This window comes from Pygoscelis adeliae, unplaced genomic scaffold, assembly GCF_000699105.1.
Source record: "Pygoscelis adeliae isolate BGI_AS28 unplaced genomic scaffold, ASM69910v1 Scaffold91, whole genome shotgun sequence".
In the NCBI taxonomy this organism is placed as follows: Eukaryota; Metazoa; Chordata; class Aves; order Sphenisciformes; family Spheniscidae; genus Pygoscelis; species Pygoscelis adeliae.
In genome coordinates, this window is record NW_008824196.1 from 545,397 (window position 1) to 557,834 (window position 12,438).

The following is a 12,438-nucleotide window of genomic DNA, read 5'->3' on the forward strand; positions in this document are numbered from 1 at the left end:
GGGCGCACCCCCCCCCGAGTGGGGGGGGGGGGGGAGCAAACAACAAAAGGGAACCTTTCATAAAAAGTTTTAAAATTGCTATCCTGAACAAATGGTCTAGAAGCCACAGACTGCTGAGGGCATCAGACCCCGCCACCAAGGGGACCTCACTGCATGGCAGCAATTCTGGCTGCAGTAGGTTACGCTGGCCTTCCTCCCTCGCCATGTGGCCCAAGGCCTCAGACGTGTCCTCAAGCAACCCCACTGCTATCAAAAGGCTTTAAAATTTTTTTATGCAAAAGTTATAAAGCTCACAAAGAGCCTTTGGAGCCAGTAGACAAGAGCACAAGTAGCTTATCAATAACGTGTTTTTGTTTTTCTCTTGAATGAATGCTTTTCTCTCCAGCTTTCAGGCATCCAAATAACTCTAATAGAAGTTACTTGGACTGAAAATGGACTGAATCATGTCTACAAAAACATGAAAAAACTAATTAATGAAGTCAACAAAAGTTTTCCCCCAAAATGGGATGGACCATTTATAGAAAGTGGGTATTGACATCAGTGGCCAAGTTATGACATATTAAAATTTAAAATATGTGAAGAAAAGCATTTACCAGACTTTCTTTTTTAGTGTCTGGTTTAGGAGGAGTTGGAAGTAAAATTACTTTCCCAACTCAGCTTATATGATAAGGGGAAACATAAAAGAGATTTTTTTGCTTCCTGTTTGCTCTCCAGTTTGTTTACCCTGGTAAATAGCATAATACTATAGCATAACTCAGTACAAACAACTGATCTCTATTAATACAAAGCTTGCAGTTTTTCTAGTGATGCTACTTAAAGGGTAAAACATGAATTTGCTGTCATGATGTACACTGAAATGACGTCTGCTGTGCTGCCAGTTAACTTCCTGATTAGTCATCATGTTTAATAACCCCTGCAAAAATGCGGTGTCATAACAGGCCATATACTGCAAGTATTACATCCCTTGAAAATGAAGGAGAAATAAAGGGTATGCAGAGGAATGCAAAGACTTAATATTGCTGTCTTATATGAAAAACATTGTTAGTGGGTCTTGCTGCATTCGGCTGGTATTGTTATTGTACTGCGGTTCCTTTGCACCTTATTTAGAACTGTAGAAAGATGTTGTTGTGCCTGATGATCAATGCCAGGATCAACAGAGGTCTATTTGCCCTGCTCATCCCTCCTTCAAATGCTGCCTTTGTGTGCTAGATGAAGATAGTCTTATTGTGAACACCTTTGATGAGAGGAACTGCTTCTTCACACAGAAAGCAGGTTGGCTGCACTCTACAATGAAACAAAACCAGGGTTGGGTTAAAATTCCCTCCTCAGGGGGGCGGTGAGGACTTTCCAAAGAGCACTTCTTTCTAGTCCCAAAGACAGTGTGTCTTCAGTATAAGCTGTACACTCCCCTGAATTACCCTGCCGGTGAAGGGTACGCATGGCAAAGCACCAGAGTGAACAAGTAACAGACAGAGTCCCAGTTTCCCTCTTTCTGTCATGAATAGGGCTCATGAGGGATCCTGCCTGTGGAGCACCGAGCTGTGTAAATCCATTGCCGAGTTCTCTCTGGTGAGTCTGAAAAGGAGATTGACAATTACCAGGTTTTATTCAATGCAGGAGAAAAGCGGAGTTTCATAAGAGTAACCCATCTGGCCCATTTTAGAGTTCTATTTTATAAAGAAATTATGCTTTAAGTACCTAGTTCTCTAAGCAATTCCTTCAAATGTAGATGTCAATATTGTAAGTGTTAAAGTCTAGAGAAACTATCCTTGCTCTGTGTGTGTTCTCGTCTGCTTTCCCCCTTGTGACTCCTCTTCCTCCTCCTCCTGTTCTTTTCTCTCTGACAAGTTATCTGCTAATTTAATTTTTTTTCAGATAAATTTGATTTAAATGGATTTGTTGTCTTAAATAAAAATCCCCAAACAGCTTCTTGCTTCCTGGTTTTGTATGTTTTAGATCTGGTTTTTTTAGTGCTTGAAAATCTATTGAATAAAATAGGTAAATGAAAAGTGTCACTTACACGTAGGAAAAGGTTCTAATTAATTTTACACTTTTGAATATTTGAGACTGGACAGATTAAGGAACAATTAACTGACTAGCTTGTCAGCTCTTCTTACTCCCCTGTTCAGAAAAAAAAAAAAAAAGGCAAACAAAAGAACCCCCCCAAAAGTATCATGTGATAAGTGAGTTAAAGCACAGTTAGTTTAGCCAATACAGGTTGCCATTTTCCCAAAGCAATCGCATCATGCCAGATAGACTGAGAATAGATAAAATCTGAGATTAGACATCATGAGGGAAAAAAAAAATCTTTTTAAAATATTAAGATTCTTAGTTTCTGACTCTCCCTGTCCCACAGGCTCCTGATTGCTACAACACAAATCTCTAAATCAGTAGATGCTCAGTATTGCTGCTTTAGGCTCTTTTAAATTTAACTTTCCTACACAAATGTAGCAAGTAAGACAGAATTAGAGCTAGGATACATTTGTGTATGTATGGAAAAGTTATTAATAATATTGTAGCATTTGAATTTAACTAAATTCAGATGAAATAGATCTGTTGCTGCTTTAAATATAGCTACATTCAGTAACTGAGTACAGGTATCACTAGTCAGTGGCAATTAATGGAACAAAACCTGTTAGTGATGTATTATTAGCAATTGCTAGTATTCTGTGATGATTGTCTTCATTATCTATCTGTATCAAAAATGAAACAAAGTTAATTCAGATTGTTCTTCTGCTCCTAGACACAGAAGTTAGCAACTTGATTGAGTCTCTAGCGTATTAACAGCTATTAAACATTGAACATGATGCTGACTCTGAGACTTCTAGCAATTTTGTCACCTCCCCCTTTTCTTTAGTTTGTTTTTATTTAGAACTTACACTGGCTTTTATTTTTTTATGTGCTACATGTTATAACAAAGTTATACACAAAATTGAATATAACATGAGGAATTAAAATACATGTACCTTTTTTAATTTCCTAATGTAATAAGCTGTTGTATTTTCATGTTGTGCAGATGTAATGACACTTCTGTATTAGATTAACAGATACCACATTGGACTATGTACAGCAGTATTAAAAAAAAATCTGGAGTTAAGATATTATATAAAAACCACCGAGATTTTTGATGTTACTGCCTACGAATTTCTCATCTGGGCCTGTGTGTATTTTTTGTTTCTTTGCTCTTAATAGCTTGCTTACTAGAATGATAGGGAAAGCAGAAACAGGGTTTTTTGCATGGTGGCAAATGAAGGTATTAATTTCAAAATGGTGTTGGCACTACTGCAACCATCAGTTCTGACCAGTGTTTATTTTCAAGAGTTATTTTAGACCTTGCTTAAGCATATGTAAGTGTATGAAAATATAATTGTAATATCTTATATGAAGGTCAAAAATGTTTTGGAGATACTTGACATGGTAGAATTTAGGTATATTGGAATAATTTCCTTCTCTGATTTTTCTTGTGACAATGCATAAGTTGCTGCCCCTAGATGGTTTCCATAAGAGGGCAAAAGATATATACGTACAACCCACACCCAATGTTATGGCATTCTGTATCTTCCAGTAGCATGGAAACCTCAGTAGCCTGGCAAAAGGTAAAGTATGAAGGTGATATGCAGAATGTTCCTGATTACATCTGTTCAGTGGGCTCACATGCAACACACATATGCAAGGCAAAGCCAAGTGAAAAAAACATGCATATCTTTTATATGCCACTCTCTTTTTAAATATTTTTTTTAGCCTGGAAGTATAATGTTTACTATTGTCTATTACCTACCTGACAAAGAATTTAATCCAGTGACTCAATATGTAATCTGTAAGAGGTTTATTTCTACTATTTTGTTGGTTATCTGGCTAGACTATTAATTTTTTATTTAAAAAAAATAGTTGATAATTTTTTTTCAATGGCTCAGAAGTTAATTTGTGGGGTTTTGTGTGTGTGTGGTTTTTCCTCCCTACTACTGTTAAATGACAACTCGCTTGGTCAAATGACATTTTTTGGATATTTGTATTTTTTTCTCTGCAAACTGATAAATCCATCCCTTTTTCTTCTCACTTCTGCTTGGTGTTTTACCAAGTTTAAAGGAGATGCTTTCCATGTAATCAATTCTTGTTTAACAGGTGAAATATAGGATAGAATGAAAAATGCAGGGGAAAAAATACATGAAATCTGCTGAGAACTACAAAGAGGAAAAAAAAAGTATAAATCAGCTACAAGAGATTTTTGTATACTTACCTTTAAAAAGAGAAGGGAGATATATATTGATGCCGTAAACATGAAGAAAAAGTTTCCTGTTTTTCTGGAAAAATATGGTTAATCCATATTCTTTGTATTCTTTCACATGGGGCAGAATAAGGCAAAGTTAATTTTCAGCTGTGTGTGAAATTTGTCTTCACAGGCTGCTGTGAAGAGTTTTCCAATGTCCTGTCTTATTTATTTGTCAAATTGTTTTTCAATTCTTGCTCCTAAGACTGAATTAATATTATGTGTTAGATGTTTAGTATTAGAGGAGAAGATTAATAACCTGATTTTATGAAACAGAAGGTTTTTTTGTCATGTCTTTGTAAATGCAAAGCTTTTGGAAACCCCCAAAGAAATTAAAACAACCAACAAAGATAATCTAATCTCACTAAAGCAAACACATTCTCCAGCTCTCTACTCCTAAATTTCTGCCTTCTTTAAGCTTCTCAAAGTTATTCTTTGTAAAGACTTTTGTCTGAAGTTTGACAGGTTGATCTATGTCCAGTCATGGATATTTTGGATTACGGAACAGACTTCTGCCTTTTTTTCTTGAAAAAAAAAAGAAAAAAAAAATCCATTTGAAATAAGATTTTAGATATCCCTTTATCATTTGTATGCTTTTGTCATTTGTACTCAATAAGGGACCACTTCACAAGTATTTTAATAGACAAGATCTCAGCCTTATATTAGTGAAAGTTCTGTATTTGCAGGTCCATTCACCATTCATGATTCTTGTTAACAGCTCATATTTTCTTTGCTACTTGATTGACTGTTAGTGATTAAAAGTGTATCTTCTGGGATATTCTCATAATCACAATGCTTGATTAAAAGAAATATACCTAGATGTGAAATATGTACATCTTTACCTTTCCAGATATGAAAAAATACTCAAAAGCTAAGACCTTGAAAATATTTAGAGAATTTTACCTGTGCATCCTGGTAGTCTGTAGATCTTTGGGCACTGTTGATATCATAGGTATTGTGTGATAAACTTCACAAGAGTCTTTGTTTTGCTAGATATGAACAACAATGGAGACATACTTTAGCAGGACAGTCCCACAATTTTCCACACAGTCTTTCCTTTAGGTGGTTTTTTGTTGTTGCCTTTTTTTTTTTTACCTTTGTGTAGAGATCCACATGAATAAGATGGGACATGTTTCTGGACTAGATACCTAAAATGCAAGAGGTATTCCTTTGTTTTCTTCTACTTGGACCACCTTCTCTTCAATTAAGAAAAAACATGAAATGCTTATGTGTATTTTCCAGCCTACATCTCAAAGAAAGAACATCCTGAAGTGGATGTCAATTCAAACAGAGAAAAGGAACAGAGAAAGGAAAAGAAATATTTTTCTTCAAAATGTCAGGAGGTTCTTCAGCAAAAAAGCTCAATTGAAGAAAACCTTTTAATAATGTTATTATTGTTGGTAATTATACTGATGTTAAAGCATGGCTTACATAGGTAGATGACAAGTTTTACTCTACTGGGTCACTTTAATTTCTAATTGCATGATATGAAGAATGAAGTTTTAAAATAGCAACAAGTACTGCAATTCCTTGAGCTGATGAATGAGTGATAATCATAAAACAGTTTCAGTTGCTAATAATTATTTCAAGTTTTAAGTTTGTTTTGTAGAAATAGTTAATTGTAATCCTAAGCTTTTCAAAAATCAGCCTACCTAATGAATTTGATTGTAAGAGTAAAGTATTGCATAGACCCGTCTATTACAAGTTACTATAATTCCATTTAATTTAAGGGAGATATACCTGTATATAGTAATTGAGAATCTCAGAGGACTGTAAATAACCATTTATCTTATTTTAGAAAATACTTACTTCGGTCATGAATTAAGCAGAGTCTTCAGGGTGTTGGTATGACTTCTGGGTCACTGTCTGGAGAAGGAAGAGATTTTGTAATGTGGCTGTATTTGTGTTTTTTTAACCTACATTTTTCTACTTTTCATCAATATCTCCTCTTTACTCAACTGTACTTTTGTTTTCTTTACAAATGAAACTTAAACTCAAACTTAACCATGTTGTGCTGGTTTTGGCTGGGATAGAGTTCATTTTCTTCATAGTATCTTCATCCCAGCCAAAACCAGCACACATGTTCTTCTAGTTCTCTGCATAAAGCTTTTCCACTCTTCACTGTCACACTCTTCTGTATCACAGGGCCTGAATATCAAGGTATCCCATAGACAGATTTCCTATATGAACCTACATTTATGACAGTTGCAGATCAACTAACATTAAGGTGAAATAGGTACTGATGAACTGGTGAGGTGGGTGTCATTTTTAGCAGAGAAAAGGGTGAAAAGCAGAAGTCATCTGTTCTTATTTAAACAGACTCCCGTTAGTCAGTGCTCTATATGCTTTCACATGGCTGCTGTACAACCAAGAGGTTAAATAATATCAGATAAGAAAAGGTGAACCATTGATTCAAGGGAACTGTGGAAAGCTGGGCATTAGAGCAACTACTACTGGGATACAGAAGTCATTGAGAATTGAAGCCTTTTATACATTTTTCTGTCCTATCGTAATCAAGGATTCAATCACACATCCATTGCTACTGGGTGCTAAAATTTTAAAGATGATAAATGGCTACAAAAATAAAAGACCTATAATGGAATCAATATATTAAGTAGATACTATTGCCATATTGTTTTTACTTTAACATTTATAGACGAGTAGTGGATAAATTACATGTCAGGGTGAAGATGGCCGCATGGGTCCATGTCAAACACTGGAGCAGCCTCTGTTGTACCATATGACATACTTTTTGTTCATCAGTGGTAACAGGTGGATGAATATTTTCCTAGTCCTCATAAGCAAGTTAGTCTTGTGGACAAGAGGAAACACATACAGTTCTAGTAAACCCTCTACAATGTATTCATAACCTGTGTGATTTTCATTGCCTGAACTTTACTTAAGTAGCTGTTGCAGATTTGTGGTTTTAGACTGGTACTGCTTTGAAGTGTAGCTGCCTAGTGATAAAGGTCCACAGTTTGAACCACACTGGAGAATAAAAGGAAAAAACCTGATTGTATCATTTTCTCTTAATAATGAATGTAACATTGAGTTTCCATTGACCTATAATATTTCCTTGAACTCACCACATAGATTGGTTTGGTTGGTTGGTTGATTGATCTGGTGCCTCCAGTAAGAGACATATTGAAAATTTTCTTAGTTCTAACACATGAACTTTTATTACCCTCTGCAGTATATGCATACTTGCTGGAGGGCTCTGCTGCCTCCTACATTTTCTGCTAGCTGAAGGGGTCCACATCAACTGTATCCATAATGCTCCAGCTGTAATCAGCAAACTCATCTTGTCTTCTGTTTAATTTTCTTTCTCTTTTTCTGTTCTGTGAGGCCATTAAATTGTTTTCCTTTGCTCATACTGTTTGTGTTGCTCTGCCTTTTATATAATTCTTTTTGGGCTTTGTTTCATCCCAACAGCTTTGGTTTCTGACACAGTGTACGAGATGAGTCAGACTGACAGTGCAGTTAGTATTTAAAGTTGCAGTAGGAAAGTCTGTGTCACCAGGGGACATCAGGACCTTTAAGTTCTTATGATGATATTTTTGGCTTTTGAGAGAAAATTCTGTTAGGGAACTCAGCTGACGACGTATCCGCCCAAAATGTTTCAGTACCTTATATCTGACAGTTTAGAACATAATTACCTTAAAGCCCAGTCAATTTGTGCTTCTGTCTGCAGGAGGTTTATATCCATAGGACTCAAATCACAGACACACACACACAACTGAGTCATTAAATACCAACATCCTGTTCAAACAATGGGTTTAAACATTCTGAGATATTTCCAAAATATCTCTCTTCTTATGGACCAGGAAGCCTAAGCTGCATCTGGTAAAGAATCTGCTGTTGCGATGGAAACCTGGATGTGCCTCAGAAGGAATTCCAGCTCTGGCAATTGACGTTGCCACTGTTTCAGAACAGAGCTCTTAGTAGACCAAAACATAAATCAGATTTTTTGGTCAATTCACTCTGAATACTGAAGGAAGACAAAAAAACTTATATGATAATTTTACTTAGCTTGCTTCTTCAAAGAATGGGATGACAGTTAAGTGGGTTTTTTGTGTTTTTTCCCCCTCCAAGCTCCTTCTAGAAATTTTAAAATCATGAGATTCAGTGATATGAACACAACATAATGCTCAAACACATGGAAAGGAATAAAAGAGAATATTTAAATGTGCAAATTAAATAGCTAGTACCTCACTATATATTGCTTCCTATCATCAAATAGTGGAGTCTTCTCATCTAGTTAATATACTCTTGACCCCCAGAGCTGGATGGATTGTTTAGACCTTCTCCCTATTTCCAAGGGATAGGTATCTCAAGAACAGAGAAAGAGAATATTACCAATTTGGAAAAACTGTCTTAGGTAACTTTTTATGATGTTCTCAAGCCACATAATAAATGAATATTCCAAGTAACACCTTAATGGAGGAATAACATAATGTACAGTAGTGAAAATGTGTTCTTTAAAATACTGAATGATTTTAAATTGCAGGTACAGGTAAGACTGGTGATCAGCTCTTAAACAGCTTAAAAGCAGCAAGAGTGATCCATATTCAGTGGATGCATTCTCTGCTTTGCATAAAGTTTAAACAACTTTATTTGCTTTATACAGCCAGATTCTTGAATGGGGTAATAAATGATACTTATAGCTTCATTATAAGGAAGTAATTTTGTGTTTGTTTTCCTTACAAGTCCATGAATTAGCTAGATAGCTAAGGGCCATTCCATTCCAGAATTTACATTTCTAAGAATATTCTCCAATTTCTAAGAATATTTCTCCAACTCCATTGGACTGTAGAGTTCTCTGAATGAAGTTCCTCTTATTCTTTGTTCTTAAGGAAACAGATATTAAGAAATCTAAAGATAAGGAGAAAATATAGCCAACTTTGAGATTTTGCCATGCCCGATAAACACAAGACTGTTGTAAATCAGCAATCAGCTCATAGAGTCTGAGAATGGAAATAAGAAAATTAATGTGCTCTCTGCAGGATCCTCTTTCAGCAGATCAGAGGTCAAATGCATTTACAAAACAGTAGGAGAGAAGCCTTGCATTGTCACAGCGTGTTCCTGGGGAGTACTCAACTTTACACACTCATTTGCTGCCGGCCCGGAAACTTGAATGAAAAAAAAAAAAAAATCATTTCAAGTAATCTTGTCTTTGAGCCTAATTAAAGTGCATAGTGAAATGTGGGAAGGAAGGCAATGTTCCCTAGTCTCTGGCTGCCTGGCTTATCAACATCCAGCAGCACAGGAAGTAACAAGTTTCAGGAGAGAGCCCAAACTGATAAAGACTGTAGGTAATGCAGAAGCAATATTTTGGCCTGGGAGTATGGATATTGAAGGCTAAGGTAAACAAGTTATCAGTCTGTTAGGTTAAAACATCCTTTATTCTATAATTGGAAGGGTCACAAGATTCATTTTAATTAAAGGCTACAAAAAGGTTACCACTTCTACATCAAAGCACGCTCAGATGTGATGTGTGGCGCTCGGTGTGGTGTCCAAGTTCCAATTTGGCATTTGCCTGTGGTACTGTAACATGATCTGCTCACCCCTGAGAGCTGTCGTAATGGTGTCTGTCAGCAAGTTGGTTGTCTAGTTTCACTGGTAAATGCACAGAGCTTTTATTGCATATTTGCTTTTGGGGAAATTGTCCTCAAAAATACAGTAAGGACAGTAACGTTAGAAAGAGTTTGACAAAAGGGAGAGATAACCCTTTAGTCACAGAGTAAGGCCAACACTTTCTAAATATTGTAGTTAATGGCTGAGAAAAGTAAAATTGTCATGAAGAGCTATAAAATACAAACAAAATACAATGTCTGAATTTCTATCTTATGCTTGAGATGAAAATAATGACTTAAAAACTATGTCATATAAATTGACTTTTTTTTCATATTTGACTTTTATTTATATTTTTATTGCATTGCAGAAACTCAACTTACTGTATGAAAGTGTCCATTTCGCTGACGGTGGGTGAAAATGACACTGGACTCTGCTACAATTCAAAGATGAAATATTTTGAAAAAGCTGAACTTAGCAAAAGCAAGGAAATCTCATGCCCTGAAATTGAGGATTTTTTATTTCCATTTAGGGAGCCTGAAATTCTGTGGTATAAGGTAAGGAATGCAAAAGATTTTCACCTTCAACAAGATATTACGCAATGTTCTGGTGATTTTCATGATCTAAATATGATATGAAGCTTGGATTGTTTTAAGATTTGTTAAGAACAGACAACAGAGTTGAGGATGTAAAAGAATGAACTAAGTGAGAGAGAGAGGTTCAAATGCTTCCTTTAGTAAACTTTAGAGCTGGTGTTTTCTTAATATCCATTTATGGACGTTACAAAGAATTGGCAGCTGTCTGCTAACAAGAGGGCTAAAAAAAAAAAAGTGTTACCAGTCCGGGCTGGATTGATACGCTAAGGTAAAGCCATGTGAGCTGCTTATACAGCAACTGCTTGTGCTATACCAGGCTAAAGAGTGTGTTTCTAAAAACTCAGACACAAAATCTATTTGGAAAATATAAATAGGATAGCTATGTGTGCTGTTATCTGAATGAATGGCTTAATTTTGCAGCATAAAATTCAACAAAGGCTTCCAAAACTTTGGCCTTTACATATTAGCTTTTACTTGCAAATATCAGTGATTTCATTGTTTTTATCAATAACTTTATTTCAATATTGTGTACTGATTTCTAGATCATTACTTAAGGGCCAAGTTCCTGCAAACAGTGCTGGCTGTGGGCAACTCACTAGAGCTTCCATAAAGAGCAGATTGAATTCTGGGTTTCTTACTATCTGCAGGAACTACTCAGTACCTCAGTACTGTAATGTGCACAATTTAAAGTCCCCAAACAGTTCAGTAAATCTGAAATTTAGATTCTGTGTATTTTGTCTACACAGATGTCTACAGATGTCTATGTATATAGGAAGTCCTATTTAACTATGTGCTGGTATGCAAAGTCTGATAATTTGCTTGATTACACAAACGCATTTAATTGTGGCACACAAGACTATGCTATCTAATAAGTAAAAGCTTCTGGCCTAGAAGGATTCTGGCAGAATTAACTGACAGTATGTTTAAGATGGGAGGTGTGTAACCAATTATTTGCTTATACTCATCTTGGATTTTGTGTTTGTAATACAATATATACCTGAAGTTTTATCCAATTTAAAACTATGGCTGGCTTCTTAAACAAGAGCTCAGAAGACTGGTTTTCTAAAAGTCATTGACAGTATTTGTGTGAATGGGCTCAAACAACCTCTTATACTTTAACGTTTTAAAAAAGCTCTTACTGTATAAGCAATGATTATGCTAAGATAATCAAGTAAGATATTTTGTGACAGTTCACCAAAAGACATTTTTCTAATGAAAAGTACCAATCCCTTCTTCTAATAGCTTATAAATATACTGGTTTGCAATACAAAAAAAATTACAAAACCTAGAAACACTAAAAATATTCGAAGCTATTTCAAATAGTACCTAGGTTAATTAGGTGAAAATAAGTTAATCATTTTAGAGAGCTAAGAAACATGCATGCAAAAATGTACATTCTCTATTATAGCATAAAAAGTAATGTTTAGGTAATAAAGATTGAAATACTAACTAATTTTTGTAGCTACAAAACTCACCTTTTTGCTAAGAGTTCAGAGAGCTTTGATTCTAGGATGTTTTTGGAAAGCAATATATAACTTAACCTCATTTCTCCTCATTCTCATCTTCTGTTTCTCTACTTTTTTAAATTATAATTTTCTTAAAAAATAAATAAAAAAAAAATTGTGCCCTGCAACCTGTAGCTACTGGTAATATAACAGTCATGGATCACAGATGTGTAATGGCAAATAAGACCAACCTGATCTCCTTCTATGACCAGGTGACCTGCCTAGTGGACGAGGGAAAGGCTGTGTATGTGGTCTACCTGGACTTCAGTAAGGCCTTTGACACCGTCTCCCACAGCATTCTCCTAGAGAAGCTGGCGGCTCACGGCTTAGACAGGTGTACTCGGCGCAGGGTCAAAAACTGGCTGGACGGCCGGGCCCAGAGAGTTGTGGTGAATGGAGTTCAATCCAATTGGCGGCCGGTCACGAGCGGTGTTCCCCAGGGCTCAGTATTGGGGCCAGTTCTGTTCAATATCTTTATCAATGATCTGGATGAGGGGAT

The 12,438-nt window shown here is 35.8% G+C and overlaps 1 protein-coding gene across 1 annotated transcript in view; it reads left to right on the top strand.

The window, feature by feature from the left end:
- Nucleotides 1–12,438, top strand: part of IL1RAPL1 (interleukin 1 receptor accessory protein-like 1) — a 386,752-nt gene that overhangs the window by 74,662 nt on the left and 299,652 nt on the right. The window contains exon 4 of the mRNA XM_009334784.1: nucleotides 10,209–10,395. Coding sequence (XP_009333059.1) covers nucleotides 10,209–10,395 — 187 coding nt within the window. The remainder of the gene's footprint in view (nucleotides 1–10,208; nucleotides 10,396–12,438) is intronic.